The following is a 16,703-nucleotide window of genomic DNA, read 5'->3' as shown; positions in this document are numbered from 1 at the left end:
TTCTGGAAGGCCCTTCTGCGAAAACCATCAGATCGTACCCTAGAGATTGCTTATCTGAAACCTCAGCTATGTAAGTAAGTCAGGGAATGTCTAGGTAGATGCAATTAGGGTTTATTTTATTATTATTATTTCTTATTGGCTTGTGGTATCCTCTGTGCTAACCACAGGTGCTTTTGTTTTGCTTGTAACCTTTAAGCTGAACCTCAGAGAGCTATCTTAATTAATTTTTGTAATGGTTGGTTGTTTTTTTTTTCCTTTTGATCTAGCAAAACTACAGCCACACTCCACAATGTGCCCCTTGCAGACATATGCAAGGTAGCCATGTGGAGTTTGATACACATCTTTTTCCACACACTATACTCTAGTGCATGATTCTGCCATGGATGCTTCATTTGGAGCAGCAGTTCTGCGTTCCACAGTCTCCTTGCACCATCCTCTCACATAAGTAGTTCTGGTTACTCACTCTCGTTGGAGTACAATAGGGACTATCACTCAAAGAAGAAAACAAAGTTACTAACCTGTAGTTGGAGGTTCTTTGAGATGTGTGGTCCCTATTAGTTTTCCAAACCCACCGTACATTCCCTCTGCTGCGGATCCAACAGATCTGTGGTACAGAAGGAACTGGAGATGCCAGTGGCCTGCCTCATCCTTTATCACCTCAGGCTTAACCAGGAGGCGGCACAGGATGCATGTGCAGGCTGTCGAATACTAAAAGCTCCTGCTCCAGGCACATGTGCATAACTCTCAGTGGAATACAGGTAGGGGCCACACATCTCAAAGAACCTCCAGTTATAGGTAACTTCATTTTCTGTTGCAGCCCATCTCCCTCCAGGGAAATTTCTTTGGAGCTGCTGGTTGGGACTCTGTGATAGCGTGACTCATGGAAGAGCTTGGACTTGTCTCTCAATAGCTGTGCCCCCCCTAGCCATCTGAAGCTCACCCCATTGTGACGTATTGCTATTGTACCAGAGAACTAATTCAGACTAATGATTGTGTGACCTGTAATTTAAAAGAGCACAAGAGCAAGTGAAAGTAGGAGAGCTAGTATATCACAAAATGCATTTCATTTAGATAAGTTAATTTGTTCTAATTGTTTAGGTAACACTTCATAGTATATATGTATTTCTAAATGTAATGTGACGTGTCTTGGAAATATAATGAAATCTTAGTAATGCAAGGCCTCACTGCCATTAAACCTTTCTGTGAAGGGGGAAATAATTATTGATAATTACTTGGAGTGTGAATTTGCAAAATTACGTAAAGCAAGAGTTATGTACATTGTTGTATTGATATATTTAATGTGTGGAATAGGAAATGCTAAAACAAATAAACATTTTAAAATGAAAAGCTTTACCCATCAAATCTAACATATAGAGAAGCTTTGAAGTATTTCACACATTTGTGTTTGGAAGTCACCAGTTAATATCGATGCAGGCTGCAAGTCCTATCCTAAACTGGGAAATCTTTAATATTTAAATAGATTAACAAAAACATTTAGTATTTAGCATTGTCTTTTCTGTACCGTTATTTTCACTAAACCTAATTTACCCTGAAAGCAAGGGCAGATACTTTTGCCCAATACAATTCTATTAATTTTTTGAATTAAAAAAATCTGTTACTGCCATCTATGATAAGGCTAGTATATGCCTGCCTCATTGCCCACATGCTTTCAAGAATAGTCTTGCAATCTGACCCTATATAATTCATTCTACTTAATGAGGATTTTTGGAAAGTATTTTAAAAATGTAGCAATGAAATATGTGCAGGCTTACAGAAAAAAATATGTTATTATTTAGTACTGCTGAGAAACACGTAGGTTCTCATTTTCCAGCTATCATGAGCTAAGAGCTCATTCAGGCCAAAAAATTTACTTGGTCACCTAAAGTTAGCCATATAGCACAGAACCAGTTGACCTAAACAGTTGATCTGATCTCTCCCCTCCACTCCCCACTGATCCCATTGATTTTTGTGGTAGTTAAGAGGTGGTCACTACCTGTGAAAACCAAACTACTTTTATTTTGGTTTTGAGCTTTAAGGTAGAACTGTAGTCTCAGTACCTAGCAGCAGGATGGCATTGTGTTGCTCTGGATTGTTTCTTATTGGCAGCATAAATTCCTTAAGGAGCAAGTCCTCTTCATATTCCCTGGCCAAGTAATGGTAGTGGTGGGGAGGAGTTGCAGAACCACACCAATCATCGGCCTGTCCCATCTACCTACATATGGAACGAAAACACAATGGAAAAGTAACAGTGATTCCCCACTTGGGGTCTCGTGTACATTCTGTATGCTTGAGAAAGCCAATGCCCAATTGCCTGAATTGTTCTAGCTCCCATAATCAGCTGGGCTACTGCTGTTGCTGCCCCAATCCTGAATGAGAGGGAACCATATTCCTGTGTAGGAGCCCCAACCTCATCAGTCCCTGTCTTAAAACTGTAACAAACTGATACGTTGTGAGGGGACGCCCATCACAGAGAATAAAGAGGGGGCCCATCCTCGCTGGTCTTATTGTCACGTATGCCCTCACAGCCTCCACAGGGCAGATCTCAGACTTGCCACTCTCCTGTAGAATAATGGCCCCCCCTTGAACCATTTTTGACTTCACCAGGAGAATATAACCAATCACCCCTTCCAGTGTATATTCCTCTGTTCCAAAGACTTGCCAGAAGAAGCCTTACAGGATCCAGCTACTAACTCACTGATCCTAAAAGCTCCAAAAAATGCTGCCACAAATGCCAGCCTGAATAAGGCCATCTCCTGACCACAGCTACTTATGGGTTCCAGGATCTGCACCAGATCCCTAAGTGTGTTAACAGTGATGGAATGATGTGTATCCTCACTCAGGCTGGTGCTTCCAGTCCACTCCACTCTATATCTTCAAACTAAAACACTGAGTAACAGCTTAGCCTATTGACAGACGTAAGGGCAAATAGGCAAGTAGAGATGGTTGAAGATGCCAGTTGTTGGATTGGTAACAACACCATGTATTGCAGCACATGTTCCTCTGCAATTGGCCATATTGGTGACAGGCCCTCCAGATCCTGGAATTGCTCAGAATTTAACTCTGCAATGTTTTTGGAGATGCCGACATCTGTACTACACTGGCAACCATCATATGCCAAGATTTCATAGCTAGTATTATCTGTTCAGGTTCCTTGCTGGCTCTTGGTGCCCAAAGCCGAAATCTATACATCTGAAAATGAGACAGTGAATGTGCTATGCTATTATCAATCCTGGGCACATGCTTGAAAGAGAAATAGATGCTAAAGCTTAAACATGATAGTACAAATGCCCTTACCAGTCATATAACCCTGTGTGATCTGGAGGACTGGTGATGGATAACATGTATAACGGCAATGTTGTCACACCAGAAACACACCCTTCTATTTGCAAACTCCATTCCTCACATGACCACTGGAACCAAAGTAGGAAAAAATCCAGAAATGTTATATCCTGCACTATCCCTGTTATCATCCAGGTGGAGGACCCAGGTGGGTGCACTATCTGCTTTGGTAAAATATCCCAAAACCCATGCCTTCCAAAGCATCTGAGTAGATCTTAAAATCAATCTCCATTATTCATTCCTCCCTCCAGAATGACACTCCATTAAAATCACTCAAAATTTGTCCCCACACCCTGAAATCCTCCTTCATCTCTTTAGTAACTTTTTTAAAATGGTGAGGTCTTTCTATGCTTGCAGTGGTCACCACCAGCCTGGCACAGAATGCTAACCTCAGGGCTGCCACCCAGCAGGGAAAGTTCTGAATAGACTGCAGCTCAAAGAGTGTAGCTTTCTTTGCATCTCTACCTCTTCTAATTAAGCCCTGTATCTCCCAAAGCTTATCCTGAGGGAGTTGCAGTATACCAGCCTATGTATCTAGCTTTATCCCCAGCTTAGGTCAGTATAGTGGAAGATCCCTCTGTGTTGGCTGGTCACATGTGCTGTCTCTATTTTATTCTGTTCTGAAGGTCCATTGTTGAGACACAGTCTCAAATATTAACATAGTTGAAAGAGTATTAAGGCAATAATTATCAAAGCTCACATTAGATGGCCTGGTCATGTTATTAGAACGAGAGATGACAAACTCCTGAAAGAAGGTTGCTCATAAAGCGCCAGAGGGGTGGTCAGCGAAAATATTAAGGACACGTTTAAATAGAATCTTAGCTCATCCAACATAAGTTTCGATATCAAAGACATAATGGAGAGCAATTATCAATAAAGGTTGTGAACACTTCGAAGAAGATAGATGTGGAAAACTGATTTTAAAAAAAAAGGGCCAAGCATCCTGTCAAGTATTCAGTGGGACATGGCTCCAGCTGGATGGTGCAGCTGTAGTGCTGCTAGTCACCGGTGCTCCAGGTAGCGCGGTAAGGGGGTAGGGAGCAGGAGATGGGGCCTGGGTCACAACCCCCTCCCCGAACTGGCCCTCCATACAATTTACAAAATGCAATGTGGCCGTCAGGCCAAAAAAGTTTGCCCACCCCTGCTATAACATCTGGTCACTCTAGGTCATCTAGTCCAGTCCCCTGCACTCAGGTCAGTCTTTGGCCTATCAGTTCAAATCATCAAGGAGGGAAAATGTGATTGCCTTTTAATTTTTTAAGTATGTGGACATTTGTTATTAGAAATTGCCACGAGGCAACTTATTTTGCTAAAAATATTATGTAGCCCTCTGTATAAATCAATTTTTCCTGTTGATAATCTGACCTATAGTTAACCTATTTCTGAATTATTTTTGCAGTAAAAAAAAAAAAAAACTTACTTAAATTAAGATTTGCTTCCTACTTTTGACTTATTTGGTTTTAATAACTTCCTATTTAATTTCAGCAATCTTTCTAGGATCTTTCCGAATGCCTTATGAAGAAATAAAAAATATTATTTTAGAGGTGGATGAAAAGAAGCTGAGTGAATCCTTGATTCAGGTAAGTTGTAATGTTATCTGTTTGATTCAGCAAATCAGCTTTCCTCATAACAGTCCCTTCAAAGAAATGAGCTTTAACTCAAAAGAAGAATAAGGAACTATTCAAAGTTGTGTGCTAAACGCATGCTATAAACTTGTCACTTTATCTTCTTTAATACTTATGCATTGTGTCTGCTCTTTTGACTTTATTTTTGGGTACAAAGAATACAGACAAAATAATTTTTATGTAAAGGAACTGTTGACAAAAGGGTACATTCATTAGCCATAGTCTGGCTCCTTTTTGTCTTCACGTTAATTTTCACGTGCATACAGAAAACACTAATATAATAGTGAGTAAATACTCAAAATGATCATTAAGCTATCTTCTACTGATGACGTGTGGGGATGTTCCTCTGCCTACTGCCCCCCCAATACATGTTTGAGAGTACAAGAACCATGTTGGACATCAGATCCATTAATTTAATATGGGGTAATATTTACTGCCATGCCCTCATTGAGCTAAAGAAGTTACTGATAGTATTCTTTTACCTTAAGTATTCTTATTCTTTCAGCTATGAGAATAGTGTAGCTGAAGTTAATGTATCTTAGATCAAATTAAAATTAATTACTTTGCATCCTCGCGGCGCACTGCGGCTCCCCCATCAACTTTGCTTCCACCTCTTGCTGAGCTGGAATTCAGCAGTCAAGGGGAGGGGGATCGGGGATCGATTTATTGCGTCTACACTACACGCGATAAATCAATCCCCGATAGATCGATCGCTACTCACCGATCCGGCGGATAGTGTAGACGTACCCTTTGTATGCCAGCAGCAGAGGGGGATGGGACATGTAGCCAGTACGTTTCACAGATATTTGCTGAGCAGAGGAATGACGAGAGCAAGAAATCTTGGGTTCTATTCTCTTTACAAAGAAATAACAAATCACTTATTTTGGGTGGAAAGAGGGTAGATTTGAATTTATACCCACTCTTTTTAAATCAAAGTCTAAATATTTAGTGCAAAAAAACCCAAACCAAAATAAAACAAAACCACCACCAGAAAGCAAAATAACCGCATATTGGAATAAATCCTGCATGGTAAGGTCCTCCTATTGAGGAGAAAAATAAATCCCCCCTTTTTATATTAGTGCTTAGCTTAATTTCATGCTTTACTCTTCCATCAGGGTCTGTACTGAAATTCCAGTGAGCTTAATTTTAGCAGAACAATGCCATCGTGTTCTTCAACTATGAGCCCAACAAGCAGCCTAGTAGTATGTTTCTAATAGGTTATTAAGCTTAATTATTTGGAAGCTGATAATATTAATGTAGAGTGTTAATTTCTGTTGCGTATTGTAGAAATGTACTGTATAGATAAATGAAAAACAAATATAAAAAATGAATACGTGCTACATTTTACTGTCTGCTTTCCTTTTATTCAATAGTTAATGTTTCTTTAATGCACCATTGTTTATGTGCATTTTTATTTGGGGTATTAAGTCTGTATGTGTTGGCATACAGGTGCAATTCAGAGCAACTGCACCTGCACTCCCCGTTTGTGGTACAGTAGGCACACCTACACTCAGTCTCCTGGCTCCCCTGGCCATCACCTTTCTTGGGTGGAGAGATGCACCTTTGTCCCATCTGACCCGATGTATCTCCAGGCTGAACAGTTCTCTGCCTTCTCCATCTTATTCCTAATAAGAGACTCTGCTTAAGTAGACCTGCCTACTTTCTCTTTGGAGACTAACAGGGTAATTGCCCACAGTTACCCCACAGCACTGCCTATGCAAGCCTATTTTATTTTTAAGGTAAAAGCACTACAGAACAGAACAAAACATATTAAAACAATTAAAGAACCTACACTAGGCAGTCAATTCATGTGATTTTAAGCCAGTCAGTCTTGCATTTCTAAGGTTTTCCCCCATCTAGTACTGAGACAAAACTGGATGTGTTTAGTCCAGTATTGGATGGTGGGTACCATTTTAAATAGTGTTCCCTGCCCCCGCTGGTGTGATGGCAGTCTCTTCAAAATGGCATTCTTCTTGCAGCGTGACCATGCACTGTGCATTCAAGGTCTCGCTGGTGAGGGTGAGCCCCCTCTGTTCCCAGAATTACCAGAATGTCCAGTATTCTGAAAAAGTGTGAGTGGTCACCTTAAGCTACTTGTATTCTAATAAGCTTACCATAGATCTCCCCAATCCTAAAATGGATTTTCTTATTTACACTCTTTCATTATACAACAGCGAGGAGAGGGGGGGGGGGAGTTATGTAAACAATCCAGTATTGTTTTTTAATTATTAATTTTTATTTTCCTTTGTTTTACTTTTATATGTTTCCAGTTAGAAATTTGCAGAAGTTAGTAAGAGTTCAATACATATTTTGTTGTGCTTATGTATTTGTTATAAACTGTCTGAAGCGATGAAAGCTTAGGTGGTTGTAAATGTGATCAGTATGGGAAGCATGACATTGATAAGACTACAAAATCTGTTTACATTCTATTGTTGTTTTCACTGGAATTTAAAATAAGAACTCAGATTGAGCAACCAACTCTTGACAGAATACTATCATCTATTAAATTATAGAAGTCACTGTCAAGTATTGTTTCAAGTCCTGCACACTGATTTTATAAAAGCAACAATAAGACATTCCAGTTGTCTGTCTTGTCACCGCAACTTTTGTTACATTAGACTATACATAAAATTCTAGGGTCATAGAAGAATTTGTTGATATTTACAGGCAGAGATAGAAATTGTTTTCTATTTGTGAACCCCATTTCTTGTAGAAAAAGAAATATCCTTCATCTTTTTTTGAAGTTTTTATTCTTTTTTCCCCTCTATCCTGATATGGTAGACACTGCTCTTGGTGGGAAAAGTGCCAGCAGCAAGATTAGGTAGCTGTTCTGTACTGCACCCTAGTGTGTGTGTGCGTGTGTGTGCGCGCGTGTGCATGGATGGAGGGCCTTTTTATTACCTCCTTCCTCAGATACCATCTAAGATTCTAATGAGACAGGGACTCTGTCCAGCAATATCCTCAAAACACCAGAAAGGAAATAAGTTTCAAGTAATTGACTAGATATAGGACTGCAGTTAACGTTCTTTGATTTTGAATGGGAATACGTCGAGTGGACTTGGTGTAGTCCATCATAGATTCTTAAGGAAAATATTTAAACTCAATGCATTGAGGCTCCTACATTACTCTGCACTATGGACATAGTGTGGTTTAAAGTGTATTTTTATAGGCACTGTAGTTTGAGTTTGTTAAGGTTTCTGTGTGTGCTTTTACATGTGTCTCACTTCATCAATTGACATGTGCAAATCCCCAGACAGGGTTGGGAAGTGAAGCCAGAGTAGTGATGGTCACTTGTATCTGATGTAGCTTGCATCTCTGTGTTTGTTATATAGTCTATTATATTAGAATGTATGAATGACTCTCTCTTTGATTACTATTCTGCTTATATTTATTTGGAAAGATAACAACATACAAAGGTGGAACAGACAGATACTGAAACTTGTTTAAGAGAGTATTCTTAAAATCCAAATTCTCATTTAATAAACTGCTCCGAAATATCCCTGAACATACTGAGTCCATTTCTCCTTTTCCCCTTTTCGAGACCTTCTGCATTGAGCAACCTACTTCTTTCCCCCTATTGAATAGAGGTGAGGGAATGGAGGGGGAGGGGGAGACATAGCAAAATAATTGTCTATATATAGTTATTCATAGTACCAGCTGTAGCTGGTCAAGAATCAGAGAAAATCAGAGTGGTACATTAACCAAAATGACATTGAGGCTCTAAATTCAATTTATTTGATTGAAAAATGTCTCCCAGAAGTCCTTCAGATAGATGTATTTTATCCGAAGTGTTGCTTCAGGACCCCCATAAAAAAGAAAATTTGAATGATGGGCAGGATAATGTCTATCATTCAAGAAGTTTTTGACCTTGAGGATAAACAAAATATTTTCAAAGAGTTAAATAAGATTTAGCCACTAAAGGCAAAAGCTCAACTTTACTGATTGTTGGTATCTTAGGCATATTCAGCACAGTATCTATTAAAATAAAGTAGTGGTGAATTCATTCTGAAAACAATGGAAAGGTTTTTTTTAATAGACTGAAATGTTCATCTGGAATATGTGAAATAATGGAATATTTATCCACTGGATATTTTATTTCACTGTGATGATTTATTGTTTCAACTGTAGTTATTTTGGACAATTAATATAATAGATGCTATCTACTATTCTAGTTTTTGCACCTTTTGAAGAGTAGTAAAACTGGTATATAAATAGATGGTGGAATTGTCTTTTTATATGTATGAATATGTAATAGATTTGTTAGGTATCTAATGAGTACTTACTCACGTTTTTAATTTGAGATGAAGACAAAACAGTGGTTTAAAAATTCAGTTGTAGGAAACATTTGAGAGGTAATGAAAAGATAACTAATTCTGGACATATTCTTAACTTTTGTGTGTGAATTCAAGCTGTTCTGATTTTTTAAAATCTTGTTTTATTTACTTATGTTAAGCAGTATGATAATAGACAAGTAATTGCCTATGTACACAATAGAGATTATATTATATACAGAATAGGTCCTGCAAAAATTACAGTTACATCTCCCAGATATTTTTTTAATGGAGTTAAATATGGTCAACTTTGCAGTATTTTTGGAGGATGAGGGGAAATAAAATTTTATAAAAATGTGTCATAAAGTGCAATAGCTAATTTGTGTTGGATATTCACAGATAAAAATCAAATGCTTAATTTATTGAAATCCAGCCTAATTCTATTTTATAAAGAAAATTCATTCATGTCTCTGCTCCCCCCTTCTGCTTATCATATTTTCTCATATGGAGCATCATCTTATTCCTTGTCATTGAGGTATACTGATTTTTTTTCTCTACATTATGTGGTAAGAAAATGTGTCATTTAGCTGTTAAAAGTAGAGATAATACTTTGTATTTAATGTTTTCAGTTCATATGAAAGGAATCTTAAAGATGGTGCTAGAAATTGTAGTCAGTTTATGCAAGTAACAGTACAGGCTCTTCTTGGTTAATTTACCAGTATGCCAGAACACTAGTCTGGAAAAATAACTTGTGATGTCAGTCTTCTTGTCTGTTTAATTCTGTCTCTCTCCTATAAGGATATGTCTTTGGTAGGGTAGGGGATGCTCTTAACTCAGTTTAAAATTACAGTGAAGACATAAATCATCTTTCAACTTGGGTTAGCAGCTTGTGTTCAAGCCTATATGAGATCCTGGGGTTTAATTCGAGCTGCTAACCCGATTTAAAAGCTGAGTTGTCATGTGACCACTGTTGTTTTAATTCAAGTTAACTAACTCAAGTTAGCTAACATGAATTAAGATCACCCATTTGCCAACAAAGATGCCCATTGTGAAGTCTTACGGAATCTGAGCTTCATTTCCAATAATCGTATAGAAAATCATGAGATGTAACAAAATTTAACTCATGACCTGGACTTCCTTTTTCATCGTTGACTCTCTTTCTTTCCGCACAACATAAACTCCTCATTCTCACTTGTAACATCTTACACAGCTGTACCTGTAGCTACATCTCAGCTTTTCTTCTCCAGTTGCTCCCCACCTGTCCTCAGCTCCCTCTCCTTGACCTCACCCTTCTACTCTTCTTAGTGTTCCCCCCACCCCCGCTTCTTCCTTTATTTAGAATGGCAGCCCTCTTCCTCCTCCAAATCCCTGTGAGAATAAATGTTTTACCTTTTTCCCCCTCACTATTGACTCTTGTAGTTTCTACTTGTCTTCTTACTGTTGCTTGTATTATTTGGCTGCTGTATATTTGCAGTAGCCAGAGCTCTGGGCCCTTTAAATTCCCGCCCGAGCCCGGCTGCCAGAGCTGTGGCTGTGATTTAAAGGGCATGGGTTTCCCTGCAGCGGCTGGAGCCCTGGGCCCTTTAAATCAGTGCCAGGGAAGCTGGTCCAGTCCGGCACAGCGTACCGGCTCTTGCCGGTATGCCATACAGGACCATACCGGCTTACTTTCACCTCTAGACGGACTCGAACTCTTAATAAGGTCTAGTATGGCAAGTCCTATGTCTGTATGCTATTCTGACTTTATACTTTTGATGTAATTTATTTTAACTAAAACAGTGTGGTTTATTACCTGCAAATACATTGCCACTCTTTTCATGATCTCCAAAACATCGCCAGAGGACTCACATCTATAACCCTTTGTTCACTACATACAACCCTAAATATGCTGAGCAGCTCTGCAGAAGAACTTCAGAAAAACTGAGGAATCGTCTCCTGCACCTCACATATTCCAAAAAGGTCCAGAGCAAACAAGAACACATGAAGGAAGAAAATCATGAAACCTACCTGGAAGTCATACAAAAAACCCAAAACTGCATTTTTTTTTTTTTTTTTTTTTTGAAAAAAAGCCCACCAAAAGAAAACCCCAATGACAATACCCCCCCTTCCAAAAAACAAAACCAAATACAACTCCAGACATCTCAGAACACCACCTCTGGAAAAATAACACCAGGATCCTCCACATGGACAGTACGTGACAACTCAAAATCATCAATTTATCAGGACTGCCCCTAACCAGAGCTGAACTGTCAGGGGACTAAGGGACTGAAATTCTGCCCCATGTCAGAACCTGATGCCATAGAAAATGTGTGGAGAAGTAACTCCGACTTAAATAATTATTTCACAATAATGATGGCACGACCCACAAATGTCCACTGACAGTTATAAGTAGAAAGAATCATCTGACTAGTCACTCAACAGTGGATGAAATCACACACTTCTTAATTACATGGATTTCTTCAGGAAAAAAATAAAGGACTTTGGAATTCTTAACAAACAAGACATCCGTCACAGTCTCTCTCTCTCTCAGCAAGAGGACCACTATACAGTCCCTGAAATCCAACCACCAGATAGTGATCAACCCAGCAGTCAAAAGGGATACCATCATAATTCTCAGCCAGGATGACTATCTTGAGGACAACTGACAACTGTCTGGCACCACCTACTGTAAAGAACACAAAGAAGATCCCATTTCACAATTCACCAAGGAATTATAGAAGGATCAAATCCTTCCTCAAATTCCAAAAGAAACTTTGCAACCTTATGCCTCATGAACTTACCCCAGAGACCTTCTACGTGGTTCCCAACATACACAAACAAAGGAACCTATGCAGTCCCATTAATCTGGCCATGGCACTCTTACTGAAGGGATATCAGGATTCATAGAAACTATCTTCAAACCACTTACCACACAAGCGGCCATCTTCCTCTAGGATGCAGATGACTTCCTTCAGAAACTCCACAAGATTGTTAACCTCCCTCAGGACAGCATTCTAGCCACCATGGATATCACCTCAATATACAACATCCTTCACAATGACTGCATCATTGCCCGCCTCAAATATTTACAGGATAATGGACAACACTCAGGTATCCACCCCAAGCGCATTGCCAAACTCACTCATTTGTCCTCACCTATAATAATTTGACATTCAACCACAAACCCTAGGACAGAGGTGGGCAACTACGGTCTGCGGGCCATATCCGGTCTGCGGGACCATCCTGGCCTGGGACGCTAGCCCCCGGCCTGTCCCCTGCTGTCCCCCTCTCTCTGCAGTCTCAGTTCGCTTGCTCGCTCCTCTGCAGGTGCAGTGCTCTAGGTAGTGGGACTGTGAGCTCCTGGGGCAGTGCAGCTGCGTGGTGGCGGTGGTGCTGTGTCCTAGCTCCAGCTGGGCGGCACGGCTGTAGTGCTGCCAGCCACTGGTGCTCCAGGCAGCTCGGTAACGGGGCACGGAGAATGTGGGGTTGGATAGCGGGCAGGGGAGTTTCGGGTAGTGAAGGAAAGCCCCGACACCAATTTGCAGGATAAAAGAGGAAGTGAAAAAGCTGCTTTTCTGAGTTCACCTGCCTCTTTTATTATCTAAGATTACACATGCGCAATTGCACAGCACAAATCAAGATTTCTTACAAAAATCTCCCATCACGAGCTCAACAGCATAGCAAACTGCCAAAACACCCTAGCTGCAAACGCAGGCGTCTGGGAAAAAAGCAAAAGGGGGAAGTTACAAACACCGCCAGATGCAGACGGGGCTGTCCGTATTGAAAGTACAGGGGCAGGATGGAGGAAGGCCAAGTTCCTGAGATAAGAAAACCGGGTGTGCCAGTTTGCAGACAAGAACAAAATGCCTCAACAATTAAGGTATCCAGGCCTGTGGCCCTGGGTCATTCCTAAGGTGGGTGGTCAGGGGCTAGGGTTGTGGATAGGGCGTTGGGGAACGAGGATTGAATGAGGCAAGGGTTCTGGGGGAAAGTCAGGAACGGAGTGAGGGTTGAATGCGTAGAGGGACAGTCAGGGTACAGGGAGAAGGGCGTGGTTGGAGGGCAGGGTCCTGGGGCTGCGTCAGGAATGAGAGTAGGGATTGGATGATCAGGGTGGGAGTCCGGAGGCAGTCAGGGACAGGGATGTGCGGGTGTGTGAATGGGCAGAGTTCTGCTGCAGCCATGGGGGCCATCAGGAACGGGGGGGGGGGATGGGGCACGGGTCCCCGGGGAAGGGGGCAGATTGGAGCTGGAGACCAGGCCATGACCCCCTCCCCTAACCAGCCCTCCATACAATTTATAAAACTGAATGTGGCCCTTGGGCCAAAAAGTTTGCCTGCCCCTGACCTAGGACCATACCATGGAAACAGCCATGAGTACTAGGACAGTACAAGAAATGGATCACTTGACGATTCTGTTCGTTCCCTCTGGGGTACCTGACATTAGCCACTGTCGGAAGACCGCATATTCGGCTAGATGAATCTTTGGTCAGACCCAGTGTGGTCGTTCTTGTGTTCTTATGATGGCTCTTCAATATGCCAGCGTCTTCATGGGCCACCTTGAAGAAGATTTTTCTGGACAAATGCACCACAAAACCAAAGATTTACCTGAGATAAAATGAGAGAACCTGCTTCAGTACAGAGGGGGGAAAAGCTTCTCATACCACATGTCCCTAATTGTCACCTACCACCCCATTTTAGAACCTGTACGGGGCACCATTGAACAATGGCAACCCATATTCAATGGGGACCACATCCTGAAAAAAATCTTTCCTAATCCCTCTCTTCTGGCCTTCAAAGAACCCCACAACCATGCCAAGCTCCCCACAGATACTGACCCACTAACTTAAAGCTGCACACCAGTCCCTACTCTAACAACACGTGAAAAAAACGTAAGACATTTCCACTGCTGCAATAATCAATACTTCTCACAACATAGCTTTCAAAATTCATAGGTCCTAAGGCTGCCTATTAGTACATGTGAGTCTACATAATCCAGTGCACTAAATGTCCCAACAGCAACTTTGTGGGTGAAACTCTGCTCTTAAATGAACGCTTTCAAAAAAAAGATAAGACAAAAACACCATATTACCCCCGTAATTTTGTAATTTTACAAAACTGTGATTCCATATCTGACCTCTCAGTCCTCATCCTCTAATGAAACCTGTCGAACAGGTTTTATAAACTACTAGCACCCCTTCCCTTTTTTTTGTCCTATGACTGCAAAGGTGTTAACTAGTCACTTCACCTTGTATGGTCTCTTTACAATATCAGGACTGCCCAGAGGATTCAGGGGGCCTGGGGCAAAGCAATTTTGGGGGCCCTTTCCATATGAAAAAGTTGCAATACTATAGAATACCATATTCTCATGGGGGCCCCTGTGGGGCCCGGGGCCTGGGGCAGATTGCCCCACTTGCCCCCCCCTCCTCTGGGCGGCCCTGTACAATGTGTGATAACTATTTATGCTAAACAATCATTTGTTCCCTCTTGTATTTAGCTTGGACACTGAGTACCTTTCCCAGACTTGTGTAGCTTTAAAGTTTCTCTCTTTCACCAGTATAAATTGGTCCAATAAAAGATATTTCCTAACTGATGGAACTATTACTAATAATTGAAATTATTAATATTGATATGGGAAATCACCAAACACTAATTTAACCATACATTCTTTTATTAAATCCAAAGGGTATGCAATTGCTCTAAACATGTCTAAAAAGCCTAAACCGTAAGTAATGTACTGTATACAAATAGTAATAAAATATTTATAAGAATTTGATCAAGATACTTAGAAATAGGCTAAGCCCACGGGTGCTTAGACCTGCCTTGGTCAGCTCCAGCAGGGTCAAGCAGGTATTAGCAATGAACCCTTTAAAAGTTTACTTTTTATACTCTTTAACAAACAAGGGATATCATTTCCAATTACTGTCTTCAGCTAAAAATAATTAAGAGACATTTCACCCTTATTTCCGGTATTAATCCAGATAAGATTTAAAACTACCTTTCTTCCCCAGGCCTTTACTCCTTATCTTTCCCCCCTCCTTGCTGCTGACCAACAGCTCTTTCCTTGCACCTGGGTTCACACAGGAGATAACACTGACATGTGGGGTTGAAAGGTCTCTGGCTCCTTTTTAAAAGGCATTCTTTTTGTCATATTGAAAATCATCTGCAGTCACCCCTATCAATGAGCCTTCTTTTTAGAAACTTCCCTTTATTTCATTAGTTATTCATTGAATCAGACCTTCTCCCTTCTTCATTCCTTTTGTCCGTATAACTCATTATTTTCAAGGCCTTCTTTCTACTTGCTAGTCAGGACCATTCTTAACAATACACATTTCCTTAACCACTCTAACCCTTCATGACACTTTTTTCATTGTTTCTTTTGGTGATTTTTCCTCTCCCATACTCATAATTGGTAACTCTTGGTGCCTGTTGTTGGCCCTCTCCCCTCTAAACCCTATACCTGGCAACTTCATCTCCCCCAGGGAGAGAATGATCTGTATATTTAGGACTTCAAGATCCAAGTCTCTTCCCCAACTTCCCTGATTAAACCCCCCCATCTTTGACTGCCTCTGTCACTTTTTCTGTGATGGTTTACTGACAGCTCAAGCTCAACATATCAAAAGCTGAAAAATATTTTTCCTCTAAAGATTTTTTCCTTCAACTCTTTTTTAATTGCCATTGACCTCACCAGTATCCTCCCTGCCCCTTGGCTTGTAAACTAGAATGTGATTGTTTACTCTTCTTCATACATGGATTCTTCAGTCATGTTGGATCTCCAGCAAATGGCTATCATCAGTCCATAGACATCAAAGTCCTCCATGGGTTTTGCAAACCTCTGCTCTTGTCTCAGTTTGCTGCTCTATTCCCTTCATATCAGCCTCCTAGGTTTGCCTCCACATGTCCTCTTATATAGTCCCATATGCGTGAACCCCCTCTTGACCCTCAAATGTTATGCTTTCACTTTCAAACTCCACTTGAAAAACACACTTTTTCAAGGCTGCATCTGTACCGGTGACTAAAAATCTACGTGCATGTATATGAATAAATGCATATAAAATATGTTAAATAAATTAACTTTTTTTAAACATTTTTCAGACATGCGTCACTGCCAGTCGTTTACGTATTACTTCCTCTTGTTCTTGCAAGCTCAAAGGCTGTTTTTGGAAGCCTAATGAAAGTGGGAAAATCCATAAAATCTCTGCAACTTGCACTTCTGTTAAAATAAATATGTTCATTCAGATTCATCAGCTTTTTGTACCAGTACAAGGCTACATGCCAAAGAATGATGATTTAATTTTTCTTAATACAGTGTAAAGAGCAGAGCTCTTTATTCAGCTTTAATAAGCAACATTTTAACAGAATTAATATGTAGTTCAAAGTCTAAAAAGATAGCAATTTATTGTACTATATTGAAAGGTTTAAGATGTACTGAACATGTAATAAAATAAAATTCAACTTTATTGACAATGCAGAGAAATAAATGGGTATTT

General features: G+C 40.4%; 1 protein-coding gene across 1 annotated transcript in view; it reads left to right on the top strand.

Moving 5' to 3' along the window:
- Positions 1-16,703, top strand: part of DIAPH2 (diaphanous related formin 2) — an 854,113-nt gene that overhangs the window by 334,248 nt on the left and 503,162 nt on the right. Inside the window, 1 exon segment of the mRNA XM_075068735.1 lies at positions 4,825-4,919. Within this exon segment, the coding sequence (XP_074924836.1) occupies positions 4,825-4,919 (95 nt within the window).

The sequence above is a fragment of the Chelonoidis abingdonii genome, chromosome 8 (assembly GCF_003597395.2).
Source record: "Chelonoidis abingdonii isolate Lonesome George chromosome 8, CheloAbing_2.0, whole genome shotgun sequence".
NCBI classification, from domain to species: domain Eukaryota; kingdom Metazoa; phylum Chordata; order Testudines; family Testudinidae; genus Chelonoidis; species Chelonoidis abingdonii.
The sequence above is the reverse complement of the archived record's forward strand: the minus strand, read 5'-3'. Positions and strand labels throughout refer to the sequence as shown.